General features: G+C 41.4%; 2 protein-coding genes across 3 annotated transcripts in view; one reads left to right on the plus strand and one right to left on the minus strand.

The window, feature by feature from the left end:
* Nucleotides 1–222: 222 nt before the first annotated feature.
* TMEM252 (transmembrane protein 252) lies at nucleotides 223–4532 on the plus strand. The gene is made up of 2 exons (XM_032290965.1): nucleotides 223–600; nucleotides 3640–4532. The coding sequence occupies exons 1-2, from the start codon at nucleotides 323–325 to the stop codon at nucleotides 3872–3874; spliced, it is 513 nt and encodes a 170-aa protein (XP_032146856.1). The 5' UTR covers nucleotides 223–322; the 3' UTR covers nucleotides 3875–4532.
* A 6225-nt stretch (nucleotides 4533–10757) lies between these two features.
* The window catches only part of PGM5 (phosphoglucomutase 5), a 175004-nt gene continuing 167565 nt past the window's right edge, over nucleotides 10758–18196 (minus strand). For both annotated transcript variants that reach the window (XM_032290968.1, XM_032290966.1), the window contains one exon: nucleotides 10758–10958. In XM_032290968.1, coding sequence (XP_032146859.1) covers nucleotides 10869–10958 — 90 coding nt within the window. In that variant the 3' untranslated portion in view covers nucleotides 10758–10868. The remainder of the gene's footprint in view (nucleotides 10959–18196) is intronic.

The raw sequence follows: 18196 nt of genomic DNA on the forward strand, positions 1-18196 counted from the left end.
TTTAATCAAAGGAGGGCCAAACGTTCAAATAACTGGGAACAGCTGAGTAACCCACCCAACTCTGAAGAGCAAAACAAGAGCTACAAGAAGCCACTCTTCCCTGCAGTATACAATACTATGTTTTTTGGCTTATTCTCCAAGGATATTACAGTTACTTTCAATGGTTAATGAATAGCTTCTAAGTGCCTGCTTCATTTAATTGTCCAAAGGCCAGTGGGTCCCAGAGCGTATAAAGCTGCAAGCTGGCTAATGAGCTCGTTCTCTTGGAGCAAGCGGGGAAGCAGAGGAGTGGCAGGGGGTGCTGGGTTCCTAAGGTGCAAGGATGCAGAACAGAAGTGGCCTCCTTCTCTGTGTTCTTGCCCTCCTGATGGGTTTCCTGATGGTCTGCCTGGGGGCCTTCTTCATTTCCTGGAGCTCCATATTCAGCTGTCAGGAGAGCCTGATTATGGCCTATTTGCTCCTGCCTCTGGGGTTTGTGATCCTTCTGAGTGGAATTTTCTGGAGCAACTACCGCCAGGTGACTGAAAGCAAAGAAGTGTTCAGGCATGTGCTGGGACAACACCTGGCTCATGGGGCCCTGCCCCTGGCCACCGTGGACAGGTACGTGCTGACAGGCAGAGAGACCAAGGAGAGCTGAGATGGGCTGATTTGCTTAAGATCTGAGTAATTTCTGGTCCTACTATGGAGTGACTTACATGTCCCATGGGTTGTCTACCTAGAACCAAAGGTTTATTTTCAGGGAATTACTCTGATGTTGTTACTAGGAAGAATGGCACCATCTTGGGGGAAAACCATGATGTAGGGGCAACTCATCTCAGAGAAATCCTACCACCACCTTCAGTGAAAACCCACCTAAGCCAATTCAGAAACCCAGGCCCTTTTGTTATATCTTGGCAGCTGTCACTAATTAGTGCCAGGTGATGGTTAGTTACTTCCCATAACCTGGCTCTAAGGTTCTAAGGAAAGTAAGTCCCAGACAAAATTCTGTCACACAACAAATGAGCAAGCAGGCATAAATTGAGTCCTGGCACCTCTGTGAGCTCAGAGAAGTCCCAGTTTATTGTCCTTTTAGGTGTTGTGATCTCATCTTGCATAAACACATTCCTCCAGGGGAAGGTGATAATATTCTAGGGGTAAGATTCATTCCATCTCGCCACCTCACACATTAGGCTAGTTGTCATCAAAAAAACAGCAAGTGTTGGTGAGGATGTCAAGAAATTGGAACCCTGCGTATTGCTGGTGGGAATGTTAAAATGGTGCAACCACTGTGGAAAACAGTGTGGAGATTCCTCTATACATTAAATATAGAATTATCATTTCATCCAGCAATTCTACATTCTGAGTTTATACACAAAAGAACTGAAAGCAGGGACTCAAGTGGATACTTGTACACCAACGCTTGTAGCAACATTATTCACAATAGCCCAAAGGTGGAGATATCCCAAATGTCTATCAGCGGGTGAGGAGATAAACAAAATGTGGTATATACATGCAATGGAATATTAGCCTTAAAAAGAAAGGAAATCCTGGTTCATGCTACCAATTGGATGAGCTTGAAAACATTATGCTAAGTGAAACAAGTCAGTCACAAAGGGCAAATCTTGTACGATTCCACGTATATGAGTACTTAGTCAAATTCATAGACACAGAAAGTAGAACAGTGGTCCCAGGGACTGGTGGAAGGAGAGACTGGGGACTTACTGTTTAATGAGTAGAGAGTTTTAAGGTGATGGTTGTAGAGCAATATGAGTGTATTTAGTGCCACTGAACCATACACTTAAAAACAGTAAATTTTAGGTTATATATATTTTACCGCAAGAAAAAAAAGATTCAATTAATCTTATAGTCAGTTATCAGGCAATAAGAAACCTCCTAATTCTTGGCTAAACACAGGACTATTTAGGGATAAAACCCTAGGCATCATTCTTAAGATACAGGCTATGAGACTGTAAATTATTTTGCCCTGTTCATGCAAGAGCAGAAAGTATCTAAAATATTTTAGCTACTCCATGTATTTTGAATATAAGTAATCTTACCCATGAGGGTCCACTTTTGACATCCTTTATGCTAATCAATGAGATAAGAATTATGATAACCAAAACTTATTTCCAATGTTATTATACTAGCCAGCAGAGTTTCTGGATTTGATTAAAAATTAAGATAAATGAAGTGATTATAGAAGATGCCTCTAGAGTGATGATTTCTTTTTTGTATAAATGTTTGAGGACTACCTCTAGAATGTGAATTCCTGATAAATGTAACTGATTGCCTTTTGGATATAGTTTAAATCAACTAACACATGCATAATATTACGGTATGCTGAAACATTTGAAAGTAAATTATGGACATTGTGACACCCCCATTTTACTGCCTCTTCCTGCTGCACGTAACTAGATGCTCATTCCATGCTAGTAAGTCAGCCTGGGAAGTCACATTTCTCCAAAGCATTTGCACTCAAAATGGATACCCAGGTTGAGATATCAAAGCCAATGGGTCTCTAGTGATGGAATTCAGACGTCTGGGAATGTGGATGGCAGTTGAAGGAGGGTGGGGTTGAGCGAGGTTGTTGGAATTTGGGGAAGGCAGCAGTCATCCTGGAACCTTTTAAATCACATCAGGGAACAGCTCACCTTTCTGTGTAAAATGCCTTTACACATGTGCCCCATGACTCAGCCTTGGCTATTCTGAGTGAAGGCTGAGATTTATGCCTTACAGTAGGCAGCTTCAGCTATTGGCTTTGGGCCTGGTGACATTTGGAATGGAGTTGTGGCTACAAATGGCAGGCCCTGTTCTGTTGTGGTTACACACCATAAACACTCCCTGTAGGCACTGGAAGGACTCGATCTATAAATACACAACTCAAGCAAGCTCACCAGTCTCTCTTCCTCCCCTCTCCCCTTCTCCCAATCTCATTCATGATGGAGAAGCCAGAGGATTTAGCAATTAGCAATGCTGTGCAAGATGACCAATGAGTATATCAGCCCCCGAATGAATGGCTGCTTTAGCCTATTGACATAGAAAGGGCTGCACCTGAAATCTGCATTAAGTTGTCAGTTGATATCATTGAGAAATGAGTATGTTTGTATGTTTTTTTGAAATTAGCTACTGAGTCTTGAAAGGGTGTTAGGATAGAGTCATGGCATATGGTATAGTTCAGGGATCAGCACAAGGTTGGTTTTCATTCATGATTTTGTTGGCTGTGATGATAAGAGAAAGTGAGGGCAATGGAAGGAATGATACCATGTGAGAATGGGAGCAAGGACGTGGATGGACTAAGTACTCGATAGAGTGAAGTTTCCAATCCAAAGTCCCACATCCTCTACTGTTGACAAGGATCTCACACTGAATGGCCCTGTTTCTATGAGTGAATGAGCAATAGAGAAGGAATAGCTTGGAATAACCGACTGGGAAAAAAATATGACTAGAAGCACGCATCCTGTGGCCGATAAAAAGGTTCTTTTGGAAGAGCAGCATATTTTTAAAAAACTGGTGATGCCAGAAAGAAGTACATCTGTTTCAAAAATCCATGTTTCTTAACAGTTTAGCTTCGCACAATTTGAGCTGAGAGAGGCAGCCGTCTGCCTCTTTGGCATTAATGCCTAAATAACGCATGCCTGTTTGTGCTGTTTTGTTCCACAGGCCAGACTTTTACCCTCCAGCATATGAAGAGAGACTTGAGGGGGAAAAGCAGAGCTGTGCTTCAGAGAGAGAGGCCTCTGGCATTCCTCCACCTCCGTATACAGAGACGGGCCTGGAATTCCAGGATGGAAATTACTCCTACTCAGAGGCCCCACCATCTTACAGAGAGTCCATAGCTGGCCTGGTGGTAACAGCAACTTCAGAGGATGCCCAGAGACGAGACCAAGAGTGCTGAGGCAGAGGAAGCTCTCCAGCACTCCTGACACCTCCGCTGTGGGTAGCAGCTACTGATAACAAAGGCAAACCAGGGACTGTGGGAGGAAAAGCCATGTCAGGAACCCCTCATGAGGGCTTACAGAGGACATGACAGCCCTGAATTACAGATGTAATTGGCCATGCCAGGGGCCCTGGAAGGGTGTGGCCAACACCAAGCAGACATTTCAGAGGATTCACACTACTCCTAACCTCGGTAGGCCTTGGGCCCCCAAAGGTGTTACTCTGAGGGCTCTGCTTACAGAGAATCTTTCTGCTCTCACTCAATTTCCCTCCCATCACCTCAGCTCCAGACAGGGAGGAATTGATGCTGGCTGTCAGGACAGCCACATGCCTTCCTGTACTATATCACCTAATAATCTCAAAGGGAAGGTTTGTTGTTTACTTTATTGATTGTTCAGTCTTTCGTTTTGTTAGCTTGTTTCCTAGTTACCTCCAGCTGACTCCTGAGCGAGGCAGTACTTCACATCCTGGGAGATGCGCCCTTGGAACCCATGAATGTTATTTTGTATTATTTTATTTTCATGATGTGTTTTTTTTCTATCAAAAAGGAAAATGAATGTAATATTTGCCTTCAAGATGGTTCAAACACAAAATGTTAAATGAGTTGTTTTTTAAAAGAGGTCCTTATAAGTAGACATGATAAGATTGCTTATAGACCCAAATGGAAAAGGCAGAATACTTATTCATCATGGAATTCCAGGGTGTAGGGTGGAACTTGTACTGGCCATAGATGGTATTAATATACCGTTTTATATAAATCTTATAAAGTTAAAAAATATTTATATGTAATTCAAAGAATCCCCATATAAATCTCTAGAATTTGAAACATAAGAAATTCTAATGATATATGTTCATCATTAACAGGAAACTTCTTGTGTCTCATGATATAGACCTTGACTTTTAGATTTGGGACATGTATTTTTAAATTCAGTGGTTTCTCTTCAACTTTATTATATTTTGTTGTTTTGTTTTTTAAATACAAGAAGACAAGTCTAGTGGCAGGGTGGTAGAAAGAGATGCAGCCTGATGCTTTTGAACTTGGGCCAAGAATCATCATCTCTCCGGGCCTCAGTTTTCTCCTCTGTCAAGTGAGGCATTCCTGCTGGCTTCATAGTTGTAGAATGCCTGTTATATGGCAGGCTCTGTGTCATGAGCTTTTCATGAGTGTTATTTAGCCCTCAATCCATCTTTAAGAGATAGGTACTATTATTACTCCCATTTTACAGATGTATAAAACTGAGATTTTGAGAAGTTAAGAAACTCTTCCAATAACACAGTGACTTCTAGGAGGATGAAGAAGCATTCCCTACAGGGACATGGGAGGATCTACTTACCTCACACTTTTGAGCTCAGTAGCCCTGTCTTCTTTCCTTCTAGAGAACAGTTTGGATTTCTTTCTCTCTTCAGAAAATGGCCTACCTGATGTCCACACCTACCTGGACATCAAAGTAAATCCCATGCCTTACACTGATCCATGGAACTGTGCATCAAGCTGAGACTTCCTGTGCAGAAAGCTTGCATGTCATGTACAAGCCCTTCAGCCTATGTCACGCAACAAGATTTGTCCCACAAAGACTGTGGATGTATGCTGCACTTAGATCAGTAAGAGCTGATAAAATCTCATTTTAATAATGACTGCCTGTCCGTTTTCAAGGACATTTAATAAACTCAAGAATCCTGGGTGGCGCCAAACAAGTTTTTGTTCTAGGGGACAGGCTGACACCTGGCAGAATGTTTAGTGTTGGGATTTACTCAGGGTGGCTGGCAAAACATTAGGTAAATATTAGGAAAAGTTATAAGATTATAGTCTCAAACCTTTTGGAAGGCTGAACGGTTTTAATGGAATGGGCTGAAGGCAGCCAGTTCATTACATTAGAATTTTAAGTCATAAGGTAAGATTAGAATAATAAAGCTTCCTCAGTTAAGTCTGTTCACCCCACATCCCTTTGTCTCTACTCTGTGTATTCATGTCAACTTTGTGCTGGATGGTCCTCTCAGGGGGAGGTCGAAGGGGAATTACCCATTAATGGTGTTTACTCTAGGCCCCAGAACCAAGACCTTGTATCACTCTTTTGTATGTTTTTATATAAAAAACTGCTCATCATTACTGGTCATTAGAGAAATGCAAATCAAAACCACGTTGAGATACCATCTCACACCGACTGGAATGGAGATCATTAAAAAATCTGGAGACAACAGATGCTGGAGAGGATGTGGAGAAATAGGAACACTTTTACACTATTGGCGGGAGTGTAAATTAGTTCAACCATTGTGGAAGACAGTGTGGCAATTCCTCAAGGACCTAGAAATAGAAATAGCATTTGACCCAGCAATCCCATTTCTGGGTATATACTCAAAGGATTATAAATCGTTCTATTATAAAGATACATGGACACGTATGTTCATTGCAGCACTGTTTACAATAGCAAAGACTTGGAACCAACCCACATGCCCATCAATGATAGACTGGTTAAAGAAAATGTGGCACATATACACCATGGAATACTATGTAGCCATAAAAAAGGATGAGTTCATGTCCTTTGCAGGGACATGGATCAAGCTGGAAACCATTATTCTCAGCAAACAGACACAAGAACAAAAAACCAAACACTGCATATTCTCACTCATAAGTGGGTGTTGAACAACGAGAACACATGAACACAGGGAGGGGAACATCATACACAGGGGCCTGTTGGGGGATGGGGGGACTAGGGGATTTTAGCAGGGGGTGGGAGGATTGAGGAGAGAGAACATTAGGAGAAATACCTAATGTAGATGACGGGGGAATGGATGCAGCAAACCACCATGGCATGTGTATGCCTATGAAACAATCCTGCACAATCTGTACATGTACCCCAGAACTTAAAGTATAATAAAAAAAAATTTTAAACAGTCTTTTAACCATGTTAATTATCCCCAAGTGTGTTGACTTAGAACCTCTGTTATTAAATCTATACTGAATAAATGAGAGGAAGACAAGGAATAGTGGTCAGTTAGCTGCAATTGCCCTCTGAGAGCAGCTGACAAACATCCCTAGCCCACTCAGATTCCCTGTATTCTAGTGTGTGTTAGTGCATTCATTCATCCAGTCATTAAGTCAGGGTCTGCAGGACAGACATCTGCAGGTGACGATCAATGTCTCAGGTGTTGACCCCAACAAGATCAATGTCACAAGTAGTGACCCTGATGTGATCAACATCTCAGGTGGTGACTCAACATGATCAAGGTCTCAGGTGGTGACCCCAGTGTGACACTTGTCACAATTTAGTGTGTCTGGTTCCCTAGTATTGCCACTAAATGCCTCTCTCGCAAATACACACACATTTCCAAACAACCACCCTGGGTAGGTGGTGGTCCTGCCCTGGTTGAAAACTAGCAAGTGATATTTGGTGTTGCTTGCCATTTTTCTGCAGGCACATGGTGTAGTGAGGGAACCCCTCTGTAACAGCAGATCACCAGAGTTACCCTAACAGTTGCCACTCTACCCATAGTTTCCTCTAGGATTGACTCTTGTGGTTCCCATGAAATTTTGGACCTTTAAAGTCATTTACTTTATTTTTCTGAGATGGAGTCTTGCACTGTTACCTGGGATGGAGTGCAAAGGCACGATTTCAGCTCACTGTAACCTCCACCTCCTGGGTTCACTCAACTGTCCCCAAGTAGCTGGGATTACAGGCACATACCACCACACCCGGCTAATTTTTTGTATTTTTAATAGAGACGGGGTTTCACTATGTTGGCCAGACTAGTCTCGAACTCCTGACCTTATGATCTGTCCCCCTTGGCCTCCCAAAGTGTTAGGATTACAGGCTTGAGCCAATGCACCCAGCCAAGTCATTTACTCTTAAAGATCAGTCTATAGCTCCATGTTTGTTTGTTTTTTCTTTTCTCTGTTGCCCAGGCTAGAATACACACTGCTCCATCTCAGCTTATGGCAACCTCCACCCCCTGAGTTCAAGCTATTTTCCTGCCTCAGCCTCCTAAGTAGCTGGGATTACAAGCATGCATTACCATGTCTGGCTAATTTTTGTATTTTTAGTAGAGACAAGGTTTCATCATGTTGGCCAGGCTGGTCTCAAACTCCTGACCTCAAGTGATCCACCCACCTCAGCCTCCTCAGCCTCCCAAAATGCTTGGATGACAGGTGTGAGCTACCACACCTGGCCTAGAGCTTCATCTTTAAGAACATAAAGAACATTGTATGGGGAACAGTGACTTCCTGCCTCTCACCTTTCCTAAGAATTAGGCAAGAGGACATATATGTATAGTTCAGCAAAAGGAGTTTGGAATTCATGTAAGGCTAAAATAATATCTTGGCAATGTGAATCATAGCAGGTTCCAGAGAGTGACTGTGTCCTAGAGCCACAAAGGATCTTCTCTTAAGAACATACTGAACAAAACTCTGTAAAAATAGGCAGCTATGCAGCTGCTTCTTCCAGTGGCTGGGCCCAAGGCTTTGCTCTGCCTGACATTCACAACCTTGTGCTTGCTTCAACCCCATGCATGCAAGCCAACTTCTCAGGAGACCCCAAGCAAGTCTCCTCTCCAGCCATCCTAACCCTCACCTCCTAGTCTGTCTTCTGACTTCACTCACCCTTGATGAAATGATATAAATGCTTATAAATCCCAAGAAACTCTACTCTTGGAGAAACCACTCTTGTGCCACCATCTCTGAGTTTATTGCCCCTCTCTGTGTATTCCCACAGCACATTATTTATGCCTCTCTTGTAACATTTTTGTCTACCTGATTATTTGTGTATGTTTGTCATAGCCTCCTATTCCCAAATTATAAACTCATAAGATCAGGAATAATGTTTTATCCATTTCCCTGCCCCATCTAAAACAGAACTCTGCCTAGATGAGTTGCTCAACCAATGTTCACTGAATGAATGAATGAATGAATGAACACAGGGATGGATGAATGGATGGATTGATGGGTAAATATATATTTGGGCTCCTGGACACACATAACTCCATATCAAAATAAAGAAATATAATTTTTGTGTAAGGACTAATTTACATTTGAACTTACAAGTTAGAGATAATTAGAAGTTCAGCAATTTGAGAAAATAAATAAATATTTTCTCCCCTAGAGCTGATACACCTAAGAATACATCTTAGTGTCCCAACCAACACATCCATGATTAATGAACACGTGGATGGCTAGCATAGACGTCCACTCATGAGACAATAACCTGAGAACCAAAGCTATGATGCTAATTTTATTCCATTGGTGATCAATCTGGAAATTGTTTTCTTTCTTTCTTTTTTTTTTTTTTTAAGAATTTCAGCTCAAGCCTACCTTCCTATTATTTTGCAATGAAAACAGTTACAGTGGAAGTCTAGATGCCATTTCAGTTTCTGCTGACTCCCAAAGGCAGCTCTGAGCAACTTACCTATTCTGTTCCATTTAATACATGTCTGTAGTCATAACAATGAAAAACAGCCCTTGAAGTTATTCCAAAAGGCAGATTTATCAGGATAGGTGACCAGTACTGGAGTTTCTCAAATGGTGAAACAAACAAAAAAGTAAAAACCCACAATCCTTGGATAAGGTTGAGATTAGGAATTTCTTTTTTATTGGCCACTAAATGTCCTAGCAAGTTTCTGACAAAAGCATAGACGGAAAATGGAAACAAATACCTTACTGGGAATGTTTCCTTGTTTGCACTAACCTTGACTACAGCAATAATGCATTGCTTAACAGTCAAAGTGCACCAGGTCATCTCCACAAATGGCAGGATAAGTGACTGTGCCGTTCCCAAGGAAGCAAAACAGATGCAAACAGGTCCCATGCACCCGGTGTCCTGGCTGAGTACAGAGGAGGTTGCTAGAGCTGCAATACTCTTTTCCCCAGTGAGGAAAGCCAGCTGTGGCCCTCTGCTTGCCGGCAGGGGTCCCCACCCTCCCCTCCATCATCAGGCCCATAGCTGTACCACCAATTACATTTTCTTCCAGCATCCACTTCATTTCCTACATTTACAGCATTTCATCCTCTCCTTTTGCAGCCATTACAAATAAGATCAGAACTGTGTCCAAACAAGTGCATTAAGATAGGCTCTTACCGGCAAAGTCAGAGAGCTCTCACACATGGTGGTCTTTTTGTCTTCTCAGGAGGAACTTGCATAAACCCATGTACCAACGTACACGATGTAATCAAGGAAAGGTTCCCCCAGATTTTAAGCATTCATTACAGAGACTTGTCAAGAAACTTCTTCCCACCTTCACACCTGAATGGCTGAATTTGAAAAAAGGCATCCAGCTTTAACAGCTAAAATAATATTATGTACAAAATAAGAAGAAAACACCTATTGATATATTTTGTTGGAAGTGTGCCATTGCGATTTGTAGAAAGCTTTAGAAGATGTGTGAGAAGGTGGTTCAGGGATGTTGGGAATGGGATGGGGGAGGCAGGGCCATCAGGTGTGTGTGCAGGAGTGAGGTGGGCTATTAGGAGTTCTATAATAAAACCTTCCCCCATTGTAGACCTGAGCTAGGATGAAAAGCTAAACCCTCCTCCACGTGGGGAGTGTCTCCTTCTGCCTGTCCAGGGGTACCTGGTGCTTAGAGTCAGTTTAATCCTTGCACTGTTCTCTCTTTGATTTTAGAACATTTTCTAACTTGGCACCAATGATGCACAGATGCTGTGATTAACAGCTTCCTAGCCCAGTCATTGTCAAAAGGGGAGGTTCTTTTGTGTGATAAGATGTAGATATCAAATGACAGTTCAGCTTTAACAGACAACTAAAGACCCTGTTGCATTTGGAGGAATGGGACAAAACCACAACCAAATGGATTTTTTTTCTTTTCCCACCCACCCTCTGCCCACCAAAAGCAAAATATCTTTTCTTTTCCCCAAGTCATAAGAGGCACAAACAGGTAGCAAGAAGGCATCAGTGAAGCATCTCCCGCTGAGCACTCTCTTTGGCCCTGGTGAGTGATCTTTCCTCCATTCAGGTGATGACAGTGGGTCCCCTCCGGCCAGTTCTCTCATGAATCTGGGATATTTTCAGTGCAATGGCTATGAGAGGGCTCAGCACTGCCTGCAAAAGGAAAAAGAAAGTCTGTGAACAACTCAAGTCTGTTACAGTTTGCGGCATTAGGATGAATTTCTATCATAAGCATCTGAACTCGGATTCCAATTCGCTGTTTACAGGTAGAGTCTTCATGAGCAGGACATCTGTCCTCTCTCGACTTTTGCTTCTTCCTTCACCAATGGAAGTTGCAATGGGCAGGGAAGGATAGTAGGGGGAGAAGGTGATCTCCAAAGCCTTAACCAGCAGCTCAAGAAATTTTTCAGTAATAGGAAAATGTACAACCCAACTACCAAACATGAGAGCACTGTATGAAGACAGCATTGTGAATTAAGGGAGTTCAGAAAACCCCCAGTCTTCTGCTGCTACACCCTCATCTCCACCACACACACACACACACACACATCCACACAAGAATAAAAGCTCATTCTCATTCTTCATCCTAGGGCCATGGATTTAAAGAACCTACAATCCTGATGTTTCTGAAATGACAGACCAATTCATGGGCCAGTGTTGCAGAAATTATTGATGTCTTCCCGTCATGTAACACTGGGCTTATGAGGCACCTCAGTGGGTTCTGTGGAGGGGATAGGCATGCTTTAGAAGTCTAAGGAATAGGTTCTTAGGAAGATGAAGGACATGAGGAGGAAAAAGACTCATTTCTTTCTTATTGTTCCATGGGATTGAGGCATTGTCTTCCAAAGTGTGGAGCATGCAGCCATGATTTTCAATGATGCGGGGACTTGGTATTACCAATGAGACAGTGAGAAAATCAGTCTATTTTCCATTCTTCTTCAATCCTTCTGATTTCATCAAGGAGAAACTCTGTTTGCTGACAATCTTTAACACTTTAACCAAGACAGTACATGCCTCAGGCAAGAATTACCCAGCTAGAAGGTAAGGTCACTGCATGTTTTTATTGAATTCATGTTCATGATGTGCTTTTATTTATCAAGTGGTATTGTTTTTTCCATGTAGAGTACTTTTTATAATACATAAATAGATTGAAGTAAAAACAAGGTGAGTCAATTTCAAGACAAATACCGGCCATGCATGGTGGCTCATGCTTATAATCCTAATACTTTGGAAGGCTGAAGCAGAGGATCACTTGAGCCCAGGAGTCTGATAACAGCCTGGCGACATAGAGAGACCCCACCTCTACAAAAAATAAAAATTAGCCAAGTTCAGTGGTGTCTGCCTATAGTCCTAGCTACTCAGTAGGCTAAGATGGGAGGACGGCTTGAGCCCAGAAGTTCAAGGTTACGGTGAACTATGCATAAATGCACTCCAACCTGGGTGACAAAGTGAGACCCTCCCTGTCTCTAAAAAATAAAAACACATACTAATATAGAGATACTGATAGAAAACAAGTTTGGGTAATACTAGAACAAGGGAAGAAACAAAATTCTGTAATTCAGGAAAATAAAGCTTGCCTTTTGGGAGAGGGACTTCAGTTACTTGTGGGCCCTAACCTATTCCCATACATGAAGGGAGTGCACGCATTCCCAATTCATACGACAGGAACACCAGGAAACACACAAGGTACAAGACAGCACAAATAGTCCTTTGTGTCCTGAGTGGCGTGTAGCTACAGAAGAGTCCTAAGAGATGTGAGCCAGCCGTGTTGTGAGGGACCTAAATTCTAGGGTGGGGTGTAAGGATTTAATTCATTAGGCAAGGGGAGACACTGAAGTGTTTTGAGCTGAAAGGTGACTTCAGAGCTGTGTTTTGGAAAGATGGATCTGAAAGCAATTTATGGTTCCATGTATTAAATTATCTTAATCTACAAAGAGGCTAGATGGACAAGCTCACACTGACTCTTGGAAGCTAGAAGAAAAATAAAAATTAGAATGCAAGAAAGTGGTACTTTCCTCTGGTTCCACATTGATCATCTTGATTCGTAAAAACAGAAGGGTTTCTTTTCCCCTTAATAACCCAGTTGGTGCCCAGAAACATTTTATACTGCACATTTTGCCAGGACATATCCCATGTGATGCCAAGATAGAGGCATCTCTATTCTTTAGGAACAAAGTGCCCATTTTGTACAGAAATTCAATTATTAGCTTTTGCTCCTCATCCTGTCTTTTCTTCCCTCTTCGCTGCTCCCCATTTTTGGTTATGTAATTCTTCAGTAATACCTATCAAAGAAGTTAAACTTGGACAGAAAAAGAGAGTGAAGTTAAACTCAATGACTTTAGCTGAGGTTTCAGAGGGCGAATAGAGATAAATGTATAATATTCTATTATTTTCAGAAAATGCAGTGAAAATAAATTTGAAACTTACAGAACTAAAGGATTAAAACATATTCAGTTTTACAACACTGTAAATTTCAAGATTTTTTGACTCCACATCTTTAAGGGGTGGTGCCTATTGGCAATTTCATCCTTGTGCAAACATTATAGAGTATACTTACACAGGCCAGGCGTGGTGGCTCATGCCTGTAATCCCCGCACTTTGGGAGGCCAAGGTGGGCAGATCATGAGGTCAGGAGTTCAAGACCAGCCTGGCCAATATCTCGAAACCCCATCTCTACTAAAAATACAAAAAATTATCTGGGTATGGTGGCACATGCCTGTAATCCCAGCTACTCAGGAGGCTGAGGCAGGAGAATCACTTGAACCTGGGAGGCGGAGGTTGCAGTGAGCCGAAAATGCACCACTGCATTCCAGCCTCAAAAAAAAAAAAAAAAAAAAGAAAAGAGAAGTGTGTACTTACACAAACCTAGATGGTATGTATGTTTTTATTTATATATTATTTTTCATATAGGAAACCAAATGTCCCAGCACCATTGCTAAATATCAATCATTTCCCCTACTTGATTCACAATGTCAATATCAAGTGCCATGTATCAGGTTTCTAAGATATCAGGTCCTACTGGCAGAAGGGTGGGAAGGCAAGTTTTAACTAATACTGTAAACAACGGAGAAGTTCTCTTTACTGGTCTCCACTTAACTCTACAAATTAACACATGCTTTCCACTTTTTCGGTAAAACACCCTGATTCACATCCATAGGTCACTAGATGTCTGTGACCACTAGATCACTCTCTAATACACTCGCCTTCTTCTACCTTCAGCTGGAATTATGTGTTTATCAGGAGTCAGTTAAGTTTGTTCCCAACATGTTAATGCCTATTGTACTTATTATTGAGACTATGCAACTTAATTAAATGCTAACCAATGAAACGTGAATGCAAATAGACTTTCCTATGAAAATTAAGTTGAGTGTTTTGGAAAGAATAGATAATGGTGATTAGCTAATCCTGTCAAATTAGATGTGGGTGAGATACTATAAAATATTGGGGAGATATTTTAAAATTATAGAATAATTATTTTTTCAGACTACTTCACAATTGTCTTTAAGTTCCCACTGTAATATAAAAGAATCAAAGACAGATTTTATAGATGATGAATTGTGAGTAGAAATCTTTCGAAAAAAGAATCACAATGGCAAAGAGTATGCAGATATTAAAGAAAAGGCCTTGGACCAAAATCAAAATATTGGCAAATGCATGTACATTTATATATTTTATGATAAAAATGTAATAGGATATGTGTGTGTATAGTGACCCACTTAACTCTCTTTCTGGATTCATCAACCAAGCACTTGTCTCCTCTCCTGGTCATGTCAGAGAAGACAGATCCCGTGGTGCTTTATTGCAAGCTGAAGGAAAGAAAACACCACATGAGGAAAGCCCTGAACATGGGGACTCCCATCCTGAGCCGAGAGCCCTGGGCAAATTCAACACAGATGCCACGGAGTCAACTGCCTTCAGGGAAATATGAGTGTTTGGGAAGAAGCATATCAGTGATAACCACCTCACTGATGTTCAGTCTTTGCACCCATTTTCCAGGAACCACAGAACTTCTTTAGATTTTGCATGACCCTAGGAACGCCTGAGAAAAAGTCCCTAAAAATACCAAAAATTGAATTTTTTGGCCAGCTTCAAGTTAACTTCAAGTTAAGCTCCCATTTTAACACTAATAAAGAAATGTATTTTTTCTTCCCTGAGTGTATTAATTAAATAGTCAGGTGTCACCCTGAAGGAAGCACTAAACATGGAAAGGAACAACCAGTAAAAAGAAAAAAAAAATAGTCATGTGTCACTTAATGATGGGGAAACTTTCTGAGAAATGCATGTTTAGGCAATTTCATCTTTGTGTAAACGTTATAGAGTATACTTACACAAAGTTTTTGTTTATATATTGTTTTCATATGAGAAACCAAATGTCCCAGCACCATTGCTAAATATCAATCATTTCCCCTACTTAATTTTCAATGTCAATATCAAGTGCCACGTATCAGGTTTCTATCCTTGCTCCATTCCAGTCCTATGGAGCCACCATGGAATATGTGGTCCGTTGTTGACAGAAGCATCACTATGCAGTGAGTGATGGTATATATGTGCTAGAATAAGTGGCCACATCATGAGGGCAGAAACTTTGTCCTATTCGGGGATAAGAAAAGTATCTATTGCTTAGGAAATACTCAATACATCTTTGTGGAGTAAATGAATGATATATTTGATAAAAAGATGATGAAGCAGATAGAGACTCCTGTGGACATTCCCGGAGGATGTTGTGTACATGTGGGAGAGTCAGCAGTGCTGGATGTTTAGTCATGCTTTTCTTCAGGAATCACAGCGCTGATACATGTAAATCTCAGACACTTTTCTCATATTATCAACCATGTCTCATGGGAGGCGGGAGTTAATTTTTCAGAGGCAATTGGAAAGGCTGCTGGAATGAGGAGCAAAAAGCAGGGTGATAAACTGTGGATGTGAGTTTTCCAAGGTGGAGCTGGAAGCACAGAATTTCAAAACCAGAGAGGAACGTGGATTGGTATAGTTTGATTTCTTCATGGCACAGATGAAGACACTAAAGCCCAGTGGGACACAGGATTGACCCACAGTCACATATCTGTTTGGTGGCTGAACTGGGATAAGAACATAGGGGTGGCCTCCTCTACTGTACTTTCCATCATACAATTCTGCACATAAGACCTGACAGCGACAAGGACAAAGAGAGAAAGACAAAATGCACTGAAGGGGAGGAGCAGAGAAATGGTGGGATAGTCACCCCATTGGACCAGACGAGTCCTACCTCAGATGAGGAGTTGGGTGGGGCTGATCAGCCATCCTCCCTGACCAAAACCAGGCAGACAGTGGGAGAAGAGGTGTTCTCAGTTACATAGATTATGTGAATGGCCTGGAAGCTCCAAAATGACCCTTTGTGAATAAAGGAAATAAATTAATGGAGACTTCAATCAATTATGTTAGAGTACAGCATTGTTTTTCTAATTGCAGTGTTTTTTAGTGTGCCCGACATATTTTTTCTACAGTCAAAAGTAGGAAGCAGTGAACACTTATCTTGCTCTAAATCAAGTATGTCATGCATCCTTTCAAGATGGCGCCTTCTGCCATCTTGCATGGTTTTCTGGATGTTTGCTGTCCACCAACATGGACAGGCTACAGGGAGAATTGGATCCTCTTTTTATTTAAAGTTTTGACACTATGTTTATCATGAATTTTTTGGACATTGATTTTGATTTTTTTTTTTAATTTCACTATAACATTTATCTTGATTTCTGAGTATTTTGGCATACATGCCCACTTAAATTTTGCACCCAGTTAACCTCACATTAATCCTAGCCCACATAAATCCTAGATTAAGTTTTAACTTGTTTCACACTCCCTGGAAAGACACAGAGTTTCTCTTTTTACTTTCTCTCCCATCTTCTCTTTTGCTGTATGTCATTGTTATAATCCACTTTCATGTAAATTCGATCCATTTAAAAAAAAACCCTAACAAATTGAACTTCTTACTCTGGGACAAGCAGTAGAAAGAAAGGCTGTAAATGATCAGAATGTCACAGACTCAAAGTAAATAGTTAACTGATTTTTTTGGAGGAAAACAATACCCTAACCAGAATCATAACCACTTATCAAGCAAGATTTGTCAAATTTGTGGAGGGAACCTAGTGCTGGGCTGGTCTCTATGAGGAATGTGCATTTGTACAGTTGGGGAAGGAGTGGGGCCACAGGTGGAGAGTGAATAGGTGTGGGTGATGGTAATTACCATAGTTCATCTCTTAGGGCAGGCAATGCAACCTAGAGAATGCAGATCATTCAACAACAGAAAATACTGACATTCTGGCATCCATAAAACAGAGACTTATAACAAACAGCACTTTCTCCTGATCCCTAGTCAATGTGCTGTTTTCTTAGTTTTAGGCAGTGGTTCTTGAATTTGAGCATGCACCAATATCCCCTGGTGAGTCTGTTAAAAGTGCAGATGGCAGCACCCCTCCTCCTGAGTGTCTGATTCAAGGGGTCTGGGTTGGGGCCCAAGAACTGACATTTCCAACAGCTTCCCAGGATGCTCTTAGTCCAGGAGTCACACTCTGAGGACCACTTCTCTAAGGTATGCTAATTATTGTGCCTGTCAAATGCTTTGCTCCAGCCAAAGCCCAGGTTGCCTTGTTTGCATCACATGATCCCACCCACTTGCTGCAGCAGATTGGACCAGAAGTGACTGTCTGACCTACAGGCAGTCAATTCATAACCTGTCTAGCAATCTACAATATAGCCTGGGGCAAAAACTTCACCTAGCCTAGTAGATTCTTTCCCTTGGGGATTTGAACTGTAAGTAATGAAAGAACAGGCAGTTGGTAGTGGGAACTAAATCCCAAGGTTATAATTAATTAACCATGAGGGCATAAGACTCCATGGTAATCCAGGGTTATGAGAAAGCAGAGACTCTGAGAAAGATGACAAAAAAATTATAAGAAAGCAGGACTAAACCAGGAGAAGAATTAAAGAAAGCAGAAGGAAATAAAGAAATTGGTAGAAAACAATGGCATGACTTCCAAGAATCTCTAAAGATCCATTACCTCCTGATAGGAAGGCCTGAGGTAGTAACTGTACTCCAGAACGAGTCTCTGAGACTTGGCCATGTGACAGACCCCACTCGGCTTTCTTGAGCTAACTTCAGTCTCTTCATGTATTAAAATAAAAAATTTTCCCTGTCCTTATAGTAGAACGATTTATAATCCTTTGGATACATATACACCATGGAATATTATGCAGCCATCAAAAACGATGAGTTTGTGTCCTTTGTAGGGACATGGATGAACCTGGAAGCCATCATTCTCAGCAAATTGACACAAGAGCAGAAAATCAAACACCACATGTTCTCACTCATAGGTGGGTGTTGAACAATGAGAACACATGGACACAGGGAGGGGAGC

Source organism: Sapajus apella, unplaced genomic scaffold (genome assembly GCF_009761245.1).
Source record: "Sapajus apella isolate SASKATOON/1434 unplaced genomic scaffold, GSC_monkey_1.0 scaffold24, whole genome shotgun sequence".
NCBI lineage: Eukaryota > Metazoa > Chordata > Mammalia > Primates > Cebidae > Sapajus > Sapajus apella.

Coding starts and splice junctions, on each gene's coding strand:
- TMEM252 (XM_032290965.1), top strand. CDS start 323: ATGCAGAACAGAAGTGGCCTCCTTCTCTGTGTTCTTGCCCTCCTGATG. Junction 601..3,639: donor CCCCTGGCCACCGTGGACAG/GTACGTGCTGAC, acceptor TTTGTTCCACAG/GCCAGACTTTTACCCTCCAG.